The 15,000-nt window shown below is 58.2% G+C and overlaps 2 protein-coding genes across 2 annotated transcripts in view; one reads left to right on the top strand and one right to left on the bottom strand.

Annotated features, from left to right (window-relative positions):
• Positions 1-4,944, bottom strand: part of kif22 (kinesin family member 22) — a 51,749-nt gene extending 46,805 nt beyond the window's left edge. The window contains exons 1-4 of the mRNA XM_069188390.1: positions 4,759-4,944; positions 2,972-3,180; positions 2,646-2,773; positions 1,853-2,013 (exon numbers count right to left, since the gene is read on the bottom strand). Of these exons, the coding sequence (XP_069044491.1) occupies positions 1,853-2,013; positions 2,646-2,773; positions 2,972-3,174 (492 nt within the window). The 5' untranslated portion in view covers positions 3,175-3,180; positions 4,759-4,944. The remainder of the gene's footprint in view (positions 1-1,852; positions 2,014-2,645; positions 2,774-2,971; positions 3,181-4,758) is intronic.
• A 316-nt stretch (positions 4,945-5,260) lies between these two features.
• The window catches only part of pagr1 (PAXIP1 associated glutamate-rich protein 1), a 16,026-nt gene continuing 6,286 nt past the window's right edge, over positions 5,261-15,000 (top strand). The window contains 3 exon segments of the mRNA XM_069188391.1: positions 5,261-5,502; positions 6,609-6,826; positions 8,500-8,767. Coding sequence (XP_069044492.1) covers positions 6,613-6,826; positions 8,500-8,767 — 482 coding nt within the window. The 5' untranslated portion in view covers positions 5,261-5,502; positions 6,609-6,612.

Here is a 15,000-nt window from a genome sequence, read left to right as displayed (position 1 = left end):
GCCCTGAGCTCTCTCACACAGCCTCACACACACACCCTCACACACACACCCTCACACACCCAGTACCTTCTCGTTGTAGATCTCCAGGTAGGACATGCCGATGCTGCAGTCCCACTCAGAGCCCTGAGCTCTCTCACACACCCTCACACACTCAGTACCTTCTCGTTGTAGATCTCCAGGTAGGACATGCCGATGCTGCAGTCCCACTCAGAGCCCTGAGCTCTCTCACACACCCTCACACACACACCCTCACACACTCAGTACCTTCTCGTTGTAGATCTCCAGGTAGGACATGCCGATGCTGCAGTCCCACTCGGAGCCCTGAGCTCTCACACACACACCCTCACACACACAGCCTCACACACACAGCCTCACACACACAGCCTCACACACCCAGTACCTTCTCGTTGTAGATCTCCAGGTAGGACATGCCGATGCTGCAGTCCCACTCGGAGCCCTGAGCTCTCTCACACACACCCTCACACACACAGCCTCACACACACAGCCTCACACACACAGCCTCACACACCCAGTACCTTCTCGTTGTAGATCTCCAGGTAGGACATGCCGATGCTGCAGTCCCACTCGGAGCCCTGAGCTCTCTCACACACACCCTCACACACACAGCCTCACACACTCAGTACCTTCTCGTTGTAGATCTCCAGGTAGGACATGCCGATGCTGCAGTCCCACTCGGAGCCCTGAGCTCTCTCACAGCCTCACACACACCCTCACACACTCAGTACCTTCTCGTTGTAGATCTCCAGGTAGGACATGCCGATGCTGCAGTCCCACTCGGAGCCCTGAGCTCTCTCACACACCCTCACACACACACCCTCACACACTCAGTACCTTCTCGTTGTAGATCTCCAGGTAGGACATGCCGATGCTGCAGTCCCACTCGGAGCCCTGAGCTCTCTCACACACACCCTCACACACACACCCTCACACACTCAGTACTTTCTCGTTGTAGATCTCCAGGTAGGACATGCCGATGCTGCAGTCCCACTCGGAGCCCTGAGCTCTCTCACACACAGCCTCACACACACAGCCTCACACACACAGCCTCACACACACAGCCTCACACACACAGCCTCACACACACAGCCTCACACACACAGTACCTTCTCGTTGTAGATCTCCAGGTAGGACATGCAGATGCTGCAGTCCCACTCGGAGCCCTGAGCTCTCTCACACACACCCTCACACACACACCCTCACACACTCAGTACCTTCTCGTTGTAGATCTCCAGGTAGGACATGCCGATGCTGCAGTCCCACTCGGAGCCCTGAGCTCTCTCACACACACCCTCACACACACAGCCTCACACACACAGCCTCACACACACAGCCTCACACACCCAGTACCTTCTCGTTGTAGATCTCCAGGTAGGACATGCCGATGCTGCAGTCCCACTCGGAGCCCTGAGCTCTCTCACACACCCTCACACACACACCCTCACACACTCAGTACCTTCTCGTTGTAGATCTCCAGGTAGGACATGCCGATGCTGCAGTCCCACTCAGAGCCCTGAGCTCTCTCACACACACCCTCACACACACAGCCTCACACACACAGCCTCACACACACAGCCTCACACACACAGCCTCACACACACAGTACCTTCTCGTTGTAGATCTCCAGGTAGGACATGCCGATGCTGCAGTCCCACTCGGAGCCCTGAGCTCTCTCACACACCCTCACACACACACCCTCACACACACACCCTCACACACCCAGTACCTTCTCGTTGTAGATCTCCAGGTAGGACATGCCGATGCTGCAGTCCCACTCGGAGCCCTGAGCTCTCTCACACACACCCTCACACACACAGCCTCACACACTCAGTACCTTCTCGTTGTAGATCTCCAGGTAGGACATGCCGATGCTGCAGTCCCACTCGGAGCCCTGCGGAAGGGCCTGCTGCTCGCGGACCAGCTGGAAGAGCTCCCTGACGGCTCGCGGGATGATCCCAGGCTGCTCAGCGCTGCCCAGCATGGTGTGGGTCTTCCCTGCAGGGGTCAGGGGTCAGGGGTCAGAGAGACAGGACACCAGGAGAGGGGGGTCAGGGGTCAGGGCAGCAGGAGAGGGGGTTTGGGGGTGAAGAGAGACAGGACAGCAGGAGAGGGAGAGACAGGGGGTCAGGGGTCAGGGCAGCAGGAGAGGGGGTTTGGGGGTGAAGAGAGACAGGACAGCAGGAGAGGGGGAGACAGGGGGTCAGGGGTCAGGGAAGCAGCAGAGGGAGAGACAGGGGGTCAGGGGTCAGGGCAGCAGGAGAGGGGGTTTGGGGGTGAAGAGAGACAGGACAGCAGGAGAGGGGGAGACAGGGGGTCAGGGGTCAGGGAAGCAGCAGAGGGAGAGACAGGGGGTCAGGGGTCAGGGCAGCAGGAGAGGGGGTTTGGGGGTGAAGAGAGACAGGACAGCAGGAGAGGGGGAGACAGGGGTCAGGGAAGCAGCAGAGGGAGAGACAGGGGGTCAGGGGTCAGGGCAGCAGGAGAGGGGGTTTGGGGGTGAAGAGAGACAGGACAGCAGGAGAGGGGGAGACAGGGGTCAGGGAAGCAGCAGAGGGAAAGACAGGGGGTCAGGGGTCAGGGCAGCAGGAGAGGGGTACAGAGGGACTGGGGGACAGGAGACACACACTGACCTGCCCCCGTGGGCCCGTAGGCGAAGACGCTGGCGTTCTGTCCGGCCAGCAGGAAGGGGAGCACAGGCCTGACGGAGGAGAGGTAGACCTCCTGCTGAGAGCTCCTGTCCCCGTGGAGAATGTCAAACCTGCAGCAGAGCTGAGCGTCAGGGGTGGCCCCTGTCTCTGTCACACACACAGACACACAAGGCACACACAAGACACACAGACACACAGACACACAGACACACAGACACACAGACACACAGACACACAGACACACAGACACACAGACACACAGACACACAGACACACAGACAGCTCCCGTCTCTCTCTCTCGGACTCACTGGTAGTGCAGCGTCTCGTTCGTGTTCCTCCAGTTGACGATCTCCAGGCCCTGTGTCCCAGCAGCCCTCACACACGGCCCCTCTTTCTTCTCGTCCTCTGCGGACATGAAGGGGCGCAGGCGCACGGCCACCCGCAGGCGGGCAGGGGGGGGGCGCCGTGACGCCCCCGCCTCGCCCGCGGCAACCCTCTGAGGCAGCGCCATGGCGACCTGGGGAGGGGAGAGGGGCGCTGAGGGCATGCCTTCGCCAGAGCGGCAGACCGGGCCGGACCGGACCGCGGTTGTGACCCAGTCAGTCTACAGGGCGAGGGCACAAGTGTACACAAGTGCATGTTTGTGTGAGCACGAGGGCACGTTTGCGCGAGCCTGTGCGCGCGAGCACGAGGGCACGAGGGTAAAAACCTCCTTCTTCCACTCAGAAATATTGCCCGACGTTAACCGTTACTGGTCAACACTAGAACTGACCACTGTAACACTCCACTCGCTGGGGGTTTCTGAATCCACCCTGAACAAACCCCAGTCTGTCCAGAGTCCTGTCCGGGTCCAGTGCAGGCGATCCCATCACTCCTGTCCTGGAGCCCCTGCACTGGCTTCCTGTCTGGTTTCATGTCCAGGCCCAGATCCTCCTGCTCACCTGTAAGACTCTGCACGGCTCAACGCCTCAGTACCTGTCTGAGCTGCTCTCGTCCTGCGCCCCCACTCCTCTGAGCCTGCTCTCAGAGTGTGGGCTTCTCCTGCTGCGCCCCCGAACCCCAGGAGCTGTATCCCCAGGGGTGTCAGAGAGCCCCCCAGCCTGAGCTCGTCCACATCGTCTAATTCTGCTCTCCTGTCTGTCCCCCAAGACTGTCGACACTCTGGGGGTGACAGGGACTTCTCCTGCTGCACCCCAACACTCAGGAGCTGTATCCCCAGGGATGTCAGAGAGCCCCCCAGCCTGAGCTTGTCCACATCGTCTAATTCTGCTCTCCTGTCTGTCCCCCAAGACTGTCGACACTCTGGGGGTGACAGGGACTTCTCCTGCTGCACCCCAACACTCAGGAGCTGTATCCCCAGGGGTATCAGAGAGCCCCCCAGCCTGAGCTCTTCCACATCGTCTAATTCTGCTCTCCTGTCTGTCCCCCAAGACTGTCGACACTCTGGGGGTGACAGGGGCGTCTCCTGCTGCGCCCCAACACTCAGGAGCTGTATCCCCAGGGGTGTCAGAGAGCCCCCCAGCCTGAGCTCGTTCACATCGTCTAATTCTGCTCTCCTGTCTGTCCCCCAAGACTGTCTACACTCTGGGGGTGACAGGGGCTTCTCCTGCTGCGCCCCAACACTCAGGAGCTGTATCCCCAGGGGTGTCAGAGAGCCCCCCAGCCTGAGCTCATCCACATCGTCTAATTCTGCTCTCCTGTCTGTCCCCCAAGACTGTCTTCACTCTGGGGGTGGCAGGGGCTTCTCCTGCTGTACCCCAGGGGTACCAGAGAGCCCCCCGGCCTGAGGGGTGTGACCTCAGTCCTGCTCTGTGCAGGGTGTGTGTGACTGCGCCGGACGGACACCGGCTCAGAGCGGGTTTCTTGTTTTGTTTGTTTTGCCGTTGTTCCCTAAAGCGCTCCGAGAAGCCCCTTTTCTCAAAAAAAAAAGCCACATAGAAATAAAGATACTCCAAAATAAGAAGAAATAAGAATAAGAAACCCCAAAAGAAGAAATAAAGCAGTTTCTCGGAGTGAATTCATCCTCCGGCCCGGCCCGGTCACCGAAATTCACTCCCCGACCCCGACCCCGGATCGGAACCGGCCGGCCTCTTACCGAACCTCGGCTCCAAACTCTCCCGGCGTGGCTTCAGTCCCTCGGGTACAGGTACGGGTGGAGGAGGTGAAATGAACCCAGGAGAAACACAGAGAAAAACCGGACACAGCGCGGCTCCGCGGGCCGCACACAAACACGGGCCGTTACAGGATTTTCAAACCTGCGGGCTCGGGGCCTCGCGGCAGGCGATCCCACCAATCAGCGCCCGCCGAAGGGCCTGACGTCACGCAAGCGAAAGGAGGGCGAGCTGCGATTGGGTGAGGCGATGAAGATGCCACCTCCAGTGGGCGGGGTTAGAAAGAGACCCGGGGGCTGTGCTTGGCTGGGGCGTCGGGAAGGCTTAGACTGTGATTGGTCGCGGATCTGTGAAATCGCTGAGGCAGTAGCGTCCACGACATAAGAGCCCACCCAACTTTCAAAGGAGACCAATCACAAGAGTCTTTAACCAACCGGGCCAATCGGGATTGAGCGAGTGAGCGCACGTCTGGGCCGGAAGTAGAGGAACGACAGACGGAAACCGGAAGAGGAAGTGGCCCAAGATGGCGCTTTGTTTACAGTGGATACTAGGCGCCGAAGGTTGGAAACGTTCTTCGCGGCGGGTTGAATTGACCCATGAATTTCACCTGTTGTAACACTGTCGATTTATCGTATCCTGCGCCATCACCATCTCTGGAGTTCTCGTCCCATGTTTGTCTTCAACTCAGTGTCTTCGGCGCTGTTTTAGTACTTGGAAGATAGAGAACGGTAAATATCAGTGTGTCTGTATGAACCCCTCTCTCTCTCAGTGCAGTGTTAATGTACTGGAGTGTCCAGTCAGTGTGTGTGTATGAACCCCTCTCTCTCAGTGCAGTGTTAATGTACTGGAGTGTCCAGTCAGTGTGTGTGTATGAACCCCTCTCTCTCTCAGTGCAGTGTTAATGTACTGGAGTGTCCAGTCAGTGTGTCTGTATTAACCCCTCTCTCTCTCAGTGCAGTGTTAATGTACTGGAGTGTCCAGTCAGTGTGTGTGTATGAACCCCTCTCTCTCTCAGTGCAGTGTTAATGTACTGGAGTGTCCAGTCAGTGTGTGTGTATGAACCCCTCTCTCTCTCAGTGCAGTGTTAATGTACTGGAGTGTCCAGTCAGTGTGTCTGTATGAACCCCTCTCTCTCTCAGTGCAGTGTTCATGTACTGGAGTGTCCAGTCAGTGTGTCTGTATGAACCCCTCTCTCTCAGTGCAGTGTTAATGTACTGGAGTGTCCAGTCAGTGTGTCTGTATTAACCCCTCTCTCTCTCTCTCTCTCTCTCAGTGAAGTGTTAATGTACTGGAGTGTCCAGTCAGTGTGTCTGTATTAACCCCTCTCTCTCAGTGCAGTGTTAATGTACTGGAGTGTCCAGTCAGTGTGTCTGTATTAACCCCTCTCTCTCTCTCTCTCTCTCTCTCTCAGTGAAGTGTTAATGTACTGGAGTGTCCAGTCAGTGTGTCTGTATGAACCCCCCTCTCTCTCAGTGCAGTGTTAATGTACTGGAGTGTCCAGTCAGTGTGTGTGTATTAACCCCCCTCTCTCTCAGTGCAGTGTTAATGTACTGGAATGTCCAGTCAGTGTGTGTCTGTATTAACCCCTCTCTCTCTCAGTGCAGTGTTCATGTACTGGAGTGTCCAGTCAGTGTGTGTGTATTAACCCCTCTCTCTCTCAGTGCAGTGTTAATGTACTGGAGTGTCCAGTCAGTGTATCTGTATTAACCCCTCTCTCTCTCAGTGCAGTGTTAATGTACTGGAGTGTCCAGTCAGTGTGTGTGTATTAACCCCTCTCTCTCTCAGTGCAGTGTTCATGTACTGGAGTGTCTGTATTAACCCCTCTCTCTCTCAGACTCATGCAGTCTGCAGAGTCCTCGGACTCCTGCCTCAGAGAGGGGATCCAGTCTCTGGGTGTTGGGGAGCGAGAGCGACCAGAGAGAGCAGCGCAGGCTGAGGACGGAGGAGAGGAGGAGAAAGAGGAGCAGGAAGAGCTGGAGGAGGAAGATGAAGATTGTGTCAGAGAGACAGGGGAGTCCCAGCAGGGAGAGGGAGAGAGGGACGGAGATAAAGGTAAAGTGTTCTGTGTGCTGCGTGCGTGTGTGTGGTGACCTCTCTCTCTGTCCAGTGTGTGTGTGTGGTGACCTCTCTCTCTCTCTCTCTCTCTCTCTCTCTCTCTCTCTCTCTCTCTCTCTCTCTCTCTCTCTCTCTCAGTGCAGTGTCAGTGTCAGTGTCCAGACTGTGTGTGTGGTGACCTCTCTCTCTCTCTCTCTCTCTCAGTGCAGTGTCAGTGTCAGTGTCCAGACTGTGTGTGTGGTGACCTCTCTCTCTCTCTCTCTCTCAGTGCAGTGTCAGTGTCAGTGTCCAGACTGTGTGTGTGGTGACCTCTCTCTCTCTCTCTCTCTCTCTCTCTCTCTCTCTCTCTCTCTCTCTCTCTCTCTCTCTCTCTCTCTCTCTCTCTCTCAGTGCAGTGTCAGTGTCCAGACTGTGTGTGTGGTGACCCCCCTCTCTCTCTCTCTCAATTCAATTCAATTCAAGATGCTTTATTAGCATGACCGATGGGTACAATCAGTGTTGCCAAAGCAAAGAAAAATAATAAAATTAACATAGAACAAAACAAAAAATAGAAGTAAAATAAAATCTACAGACATGTTACAGACATTTACAACAAAGACATATTATATAATATTGACATATACTGTAGGCGGCTGGAGCATTATTGGGAGACGGACTCACTGTTCCTCAGGCTGGGACAGGAGATCACATACTGGGCTGCCAGATCAACTGAGTTCCCTCCTCCCTCTCCCAGTAGGATTGGGACCTGTTGTGGTTTTGGCAGGTGTGGGAACTCGGGGATTAGATTTCTGAATTTCGGGAAGAATGTTTCTCTAATCCCAGAGTATCTGTCACAGTGCAGTAGGAAGTGCACCTCTGTCTCTATTTCTCCCTGCTGGCAGTGGGAGCACAGCCTGTCCTCTCTGGGCAGCCAGGTCTGCCTGTGTCGCCCAGTTTCTATGGCCAGGTTGTGGTCACTGAGCCTGTACTTCGTCAGGGTCTGTTTCTGTTTGTTATTTTTTATTTTGGTCAAATATTCAGCTAGTGTGTATTGTCTGTTTAAGGTTCTGTAGCATTCCAGTTTATGTTGTGTTTGTGTGTGTGTGTCCCAGTGTGTGAGATATTGCTGTTTGATCTGTGCTGTGATGTGGTTGAGTCTGGGTTGTGGTGCTCTAGCAGTGCTGTCCTGAGGCTGGTTAGTGTCAGTGTGGCTCAGGTCGGTGAGCCTCAGGACCAGCTGGCTCAGGGGGCTCTGTTTTGGGCTCAGCTCTTGGCTGAGCAGGGCTTTGTGGTGGTAGGAATTTTGGTCGCTGTTTTTTAGGTGTAGCCAATACTTTAATATTCTTTTCTGTATGTTTATCAATAGTGGGTACTGGCCTAATTCGGCCCTGCACCCGTTGTTAGGAGTTTTTCTCTGCACACGGAGGATGATTCTACAGATCTCCATGTGCAGAGTTTCTGTGGGGTGTTTGTCCCATTGGGTGTAATCCTGGTCTGTGAGGGGACCCCAAACTTCACTGCCGTATAGGGCAATGGGTTGGATTACACTTTCAAATATTTGGAGCCAGATTCTTGTTGGTGGGTTGATGTTGAAGAGCCTCCTTCTTATTGCGTAAGAATCTCTCTCTCTCTCTCTCTCTCTCTCTCTCTCTCTCTCTCTCTCTCTCTCTCTCTCTCTCTCTCTGGTCCAGGTGGAGAGATGGACAGAGTGCAGAAGGAGGAGTGGGGGGTTCCCTGCAGTGACGAGGAGATCGAGGACCCGGAGCACTGGACACCCCCTCCAGAGGAGATCAAGCGTCTGTACGGCATCCTCGCGCAGGGGGGCGTCCTGGAGCTGAGCCTGCCCCCACTGCCCCGCAGACCCCCCACCCCCGAGCACAGCAGCTCCCCCGAGGGAGACGGCGAGGACTCGGAGGAGGAGAGGGAGAGGAGAGAGAGGGAGGAGAGGGAGAGAGACAGGTGAGTCTGGACTGGCAGGAGGAGAGGGAGAGAGACAGGTGAGTCTGGACTGGCAGGAGGAGAGGGAGAGAGACAGGTGAGTCTGGACTGGCAGGAGGAGAGGGAGAGGAAAGAGAGGGAGGAGAGGGAGAGAGACAGGTGAGTCTGGACTGGCAGGAGGAGAGGGAGAGAGCCAGGTGAGTCTGGACTGCCGGGAGGAGAGGGAGAGAGACAGGTGAGTCTGGACTGGCAGGAGGAGAGGGAGAGGAGAGAGAGGGAGGAGAGGGAGAGAGACAGGTGAGTCTGGACTGGCAGGAGGAGAGGGAGAGAGACAGGTGAGTCTGGACTGGCAGGAGGAGAGGGAGAGGAGAGAGAGGGAGGAGAGGGAGAGAGACAGGTGAGTCTGGACTGGCGGGAGGAGAGGGAGAGGAGAGAGAGGGAGGAGAGGGAGAGAGACAGGTGAGTCTGGACTGGCAGGAGGAGAGGGAGAGAGACAGGTGAGTCTGGACTGGCGGGAGGTGAGGGAGAGAGACAGGTGAGTCTGGACTGGCGGGAGGAGAGGGAGCGAGACAGGTGAGTCTGGACTGGCGGGAGGAGAGGGAGAGGAGAGAGAGGGAGGAGAGGGAGAGAGACAGGTGAGTCTGGACTGGCAGGAGGAGAGGGAGAGAGACAGGTGAGTCTGGACTGGCAGGAGGAGAGGGAGAGGAGAGAGAGGGAGGAGAGGGAGAGAGACAGGTGAGTCTGGACTGGCGGGAGGAGAGGGAGAGGAGAGAGAGGGAGGAGAGGGAGAGAGACAGGTGAGTCTGGACTGGCAGGAGGAGAGGGAGAGAGACAGGTGAGTCTGGACTGGCGGGAGGAGAGGGAGAGGAGAGAGAGGGAGGAGAGGGAGAGAGACAGGTGAGTCTGGACTGGCAGGAGGAGAGGGAGAGAGACAGGTGAGTCTGGACTGGCAGGAGGAGAGGGAGAGGAGAGAGAGGGAGGAGAGGGAGAGAGACAGGTGAGTCTGGACTGGCAGGAGGAGAGGGAGAGAGACAGGTGAGTCTGGACTGGCGGGAGGAGAGGGAGAGGAGAGAGAGGGAGGAGAGGGAGAGAGACAGGTGAGTCTGGACTGGCAGGAGGAGAGGGAGAGAGACAGGTGAGTCTGGACTGGCGGGAGGAGAGGGAGAGGAGAGGAGAGGGAGGAGAGGGAGAGAGACAGGTGAGTCTGGACTGGCAGGAGGAGAGGGAGAGAGACAGGTGAGTCTGGACTGGCAGGAGGAGAGGGAGAGGAGAGAGAGGGAGGAGAGGGAGAGAGGACAGGTGAGTCTGGACTGGCGGGAGGAGAGGGAGAGGAGAGAGAGGGAGGAGAGGGAGAGAGACAGGTGAGTCTGGACTGGCAGGAGGAGAGGGAGAGAGACAGGTGAGTCTGGACTGGCAGGAGGAGAGGGAGAGGAGAGAGAGGGAGGAGAGGGAGAGAGACAGGTGAGTCTGGACTGGCAGGAGGAGAGGGAGAGAGACAGGTGAGTCTGGACTGGCGGGAGGAGAGAGGAGAGGAGAGGGAGAGAGGACAGGTGAGTCTGGACTGGCGGGGAGGAGAGGGAGCGAGACAGGTGAGTCTGGACTGGCAGGAGGAGAGGGAGAGGAGAGAGAGGGAGGAGAGGGAGAGAGACAGGTGAGTCTGGACTGGCAGGAGGAGAGGGAGAGAGACAGGTGAGTCTGGACTGGCAGGAGGAGAGGGAGAGGAGAGAGAGGGAGGAGAGGGAGAGAGACAGGTGAGTCTGGACTGGCAGGAGGAGAGGGAGAGAGACAGGTGAGTCTGGACTGGCGGGAGGAGAGGGAGAGGAGAGGGAGAGAGACAGGTGAGTCTGGACTGGCGGGAGGAGAGGGAGCGAGACAGGTGAGTCTGGACTGGCAGGAGGAGAGGGAGAGGAGAGAGAGGGAGGAGAGGGAGAGAGACAGGTGAGTCTGGACTGGCAGGAGGAGAGGGAGAGGAGAGAGAGAGGGGAGAGGGAGAGAGACAGGTGAGTCTGGACTGGCAGGAGGAGAGGGAGAGAGACAGGTGAGTCTGGACTGGCAGGAGGAGAGGGAGAGGAAAGAGAGGGAGGAGAGGGAGAGAGACAGGTGAGTCTGGACTGGCAGGAGGAGAGGGAGAGGAGAGAGGGGAGGAGAGGGGAGAGAGACAGGTGAGTCTGGACTGGCAGGAGGAGAGGGAGAGAGACAGGTGAGTCTGGACTGGCAGGAGGAGAGGGAGAGGAGAGAGAGGGAGGAGAGGGAGAGAGACAGGTGAGTCTGGACTCGCAGGAGGAGAGGGGGAGGAGAGAGAGGGAGGAGAGGGAGAGAGACAGGTGAGTCTGGACTGGCGGGAGGAGAGGGAGAGAGACAGGTGAGTCTGGACTGGCAGGAGGAGAGGGAGAGAGAGACAGGTGAGTCTGGACTGGCGGGAGGTGAGGGAGAGAGACAGGTGAGTCTGGACTGGCGGGGAGGTGAGGGAGAGAGACAGGTGAGTCTGGACTGGCGGGAGGAGAGGGAGAGAGACAGGTGAGTCTGGACTGGCAGGAGGAGAGGGAGAGGAGAGAGAGGGAGGAGAGGGAGAGAGACAGGTGAGTCTGGACTGGCAGGAGGAGAGGGAGGAGAGACAGGTGAGTCTGGACCTGGCAGGAGGAGAGGGAGAGACAGGTGAGTCTGGACTGGCGGGAGGAGAGGGAGAGAGACAGGTGAGTCTGGACTGGCAGGAGGAGAGGGAGAGGAGAGAGAGGGAGGAGAGGGAGAGAGACAGGTGAGTCTGGACTGGCAGGAGGAGAGGGAGAGAGACAGGTGAGTCTGGACTGGCAGGAGAGAGGGAGAGGAAAGAGAGGGAGGAGAGGGAGAGAGACAGGTGAGTCTGGACTGGCAGGAGGAGAGGGAGAGGAGAGAGAGGGAGGAGAGGGAGAGAGACAGGTGAGTCTGGACTGGCAGGAGGGAGAGGGAGAGAGACAGGTGAGTCTGGACTGGCAGGAGGAGGGGAGAGGAGAGAGAGGGAGGAGAGGGAGAGAGACAGGTGAGTCTGGACTCGCAGGAGGAGAGGGGGGAGGAGAGAGAGGGAGGAGAGGGAGAGAGACAGGTGAGTCTGGACTGGCGGGAGGAGAGGGAGAGAGACAGGTGAGTCTGGACTGGCAGGAGGAGAGGGAGAGAGACAGGTGAGTCTGGACTGGCGGGAGGTGAGGGGAGAGACAGGTGAGTCTGGGACTGGCGGGAGGAGAGGGAGAGAGACAGGTGAGTCTGGACTGGCAGGAGGAGAGGGAGAGGAGAGGAGGAGGAGAGGGAGAGAGACAGGTGAGTCTGGACTGGCAGGAGGAGAGGGAGAGAGACAGGTGAGTCTGGACTGGCAGGAGGAGAGGGAGAGAGACAGGTGAGTCTGGACTGGCAGGAGGAGAGGGAGAGAGACAGGTGAGTCTGGACTGGCGGGAGGTGAGGGAAAGAGACAGGTGAGTCTGGACTGGCGGGAGGAGAGGGAGAGAGACAGGTGAGTCTGGACTGGCGGGAGGAGAGGGAGAGGAGAGAGAGGGAGGAGAGGGAGAGAGACAGGTGAGTCTGGACTGGCAGGAGGAGAGGGAGAGAGACAGGTGAGTCTGGACTGGCAGGAGGAGAGGGAGAGAGACAGGTGAGTCTGGACTGGCAGGAGGAGAGGGAGAGGAGAGAGAGGGAGGAGAGGGAGAGAGACAGGTGAGTCTGGACTGGCGGGAGGAGAGGGAGAGGAGAGAGAGGGAGGGAGAGGGAGAGAGACAGGTGAGTCTGGACTGGCAGGAGGAGAGGGAGAGAGACAGGTGAGTCTGGACTGGCGGGAGGTGAGGGAAAGAGACAGGTGAGTCTGGACTGGCGGGAGGAGAGGGAGCGAGACAGGTGAGTCTGGACTGGCGGGAGAGAGGGAGAGGGAGAGAGAGGGAGGAGGAGGGAGAGAGACAGGTGAGTCTGGACTGGCAGGAGGAGAGGGAGAGGAGAGAGAGGGAGGAGAGGGAGAGAGACAGGTGAGTCTGGACTGGCGGGAGGAGAGGGAGAGGAGAGAGAGGAGGGAGAGGGAGAGAGACAGGTGAGTCTGGACTGGCAGGAGGAGAGGGAGAGAGACAGGTGAGTCTGGACTGGCGGGAGGAGAGGGAGAGAGGAGAGAGAGGGAGGAGAGGGAGAGAGAGACAGGTGAGTCTGGACTGGCAGGGAGGAGAGGGAGAGAGACAGGTGAGTCTGGACTGGCAGGAGGAGAGGGAGAGGAGAGAGAGGGAGGGAGGAGAGAGACAGGTGAGTCTGGACTGGCAGGAGGAGAGGGAGAGAGAACAGGTGAGTCTGGACTGGCGGGAGGAGAGGGAGAGGAGAGAGAGGGAGGAGAGGGAGAGAGACAGGTGAGTCTGGACTGGCAGGAGGAGAGGGAGAGAGACAGGTGAGTCCTGGACTGGCAGGAGGAGAGGGAGAGAGAGAGAGGGAGGAGAGGGAGAGAGACAGGTGAGTCTGGACTGGCGGGAGGAGAGGGAGAGGAGAGAGAGGGAGGAGAGGGAGAGAGACAGGTGAGTCTGGACTGGCAGGAGGAGAGGGAGAGAGACAGGTGAGTCTGGACTGGCAGGAGAGAGGGAGAGGAGAGAGAGGGAGAGAGAGACAGGTGAGTCTGGACTGGCAGGAGGAGAGGGAGAGAGACAGGTGAGTCTGGACTGCGGGAGGAGAGGGAGAGGAGAGGGAGAGAGACAGGTGAGTCTGGACTGGCGGGAGGGAGAGGGAGCGAGACAGGTGAGTCTGGACTGGCAGGAGGAGAGGGAGAGGAGAGAGAGGGAGGAGAGGGAGAGAGACAGGTGAGTCTGGACTGGCAGGAGGAGAGGGAGAGAGACAGGTGAGTCTGGAACTGGCAGGAGGAGAGGGAGAGGAGAAGGGGAGGAGAGGGAGAGAGACAGGTGAGTCTGGACTGGCGGAGGAGAGGGGAGAGGAGAGAGAGGGAGGAGAGGGAGAGAGACAGGTGAGTCTGGACTGGCAGAGGAGAGGGAGAGAGACAGGTGAGTCTGGACTGGCAGGAGGAGAGGGAGAGGAGAGAGAGGGAGGAGAGGGAGAGAGACAGGTGAGTCTGGACTGGCAGGAGGAGAGGGAGAGAGACAGGTGAGTCTGGACTGGCGGGAGGAGAGGGAGCGAGACAGGTGAGTCTGGACTGGCAGGAGGAGAGGGAGAGGAAGAGAGAGGGAGAGGGGAGAGAGACAGGTGAGTCTGGACTGGCAGGGAGGAGAGGGAGAGGAGAGAGAGAGGGAGGAGAGGGAGAGAGACAGGTGAGTCTGGGACTGGCAGGAGGAGAGGGAAGAGAGACAGGTGAGTCTGGACTGGCAGGAGGAGGGAGGGGAGAAGAGGGAGGAGAGGGAGAAGACAGGTGAGTTCTGGACTGGCAGGAGGAGAGGAGAAGAGAGGGAGGAGAGGGGAGAGAGACAGGGGTGAGGTCTGACGCAGGAGGAGGGAGAGAGACAGGTGAGTCTGGACTGGGCAGGAGGAGAGGGAGAGGAGAGGGAGGAGAGGGAGAGAGACAGGTGAGTCTGGACTCGCAGGAGGAGAGGGAGGAAGAGGGGAGGAGAGAGAGAGACAGGTGAGTCTGGACTGGCGGGAGGAGAGGGAGAGAGACAGGTGAGTCAGGACTGGCAGGAGGAGAGGGAGAGAGACAGGTGAGTCTGGACTGGCGGGAGGTGAGGGAGAGAGACAGGTAGGTCTGGACTGGCGGGGAGGAGAGGAGAGAACAGGTGAGTCTGGACTGCAGGAGGAGAGGGAGAGGAGAGAGAGGGAGGAGGAGGAGAGAGACAAGTGAGTCTGGAGGCAGGAGGAGAGGGAGGAGAGGGAGGAGAGGACAGGTGAGTCTGGACTGGCAGGAGGAGAGGGAGAGAGACAGGTGAGTCTGGACAGGAAGGAGGAGAGGGAAGAGACAGGTGGTCTGGACTGGGCAGGAGGAGAGGGAGAGAGACAGGTGAGTCTGGACTGACGGGGAGGTGAGGGAAAGAGACAGGTGAGTCTGACTGGCGGGAGGAGAGTAGAGAGACAGGTGAGTCTGGACTGGCGGGGAGGAGAGGGAGAGGAGAGAGAGGGAGGAGAGGGAGAGAGACAGGTGAGTCTGGACTGGCAGGAGGAGATGGAGAGAGACAGGTGAGTCTGGACTGGCAGGAGGAGAGGGAGAGGAGAGAGAGGGAGGAGAGGGAGAGAGACAGTGAGTCTGGACTGGGCAGGAGGAGAGGGAGAGGAGAAAGAGGGAGGAGAGGGAGAGAGGACAGATGGAGTCTGGACTCACAGGG

This window comes from Lepisosteus oculatus, chromosome 4, assembly GCF_040954835.1.
Source record: "Lepisosteus oculatus isolate fLepOcu1 chromosome 4, fLepOcu1.hap2, whole genome shotgun sequence".
Taxonomy (NCBI): Eukaryota; Metazoa; Chordata; class Actinopteri; order Semionotiformes; family Lepisosteidae; genus Lepisosteus; species Lepisosteus oculatus.
Note: the sequence above shows the minus strand (reverse complement) of the source record. Positions and strands in the feature narration are given on the sequence as shown.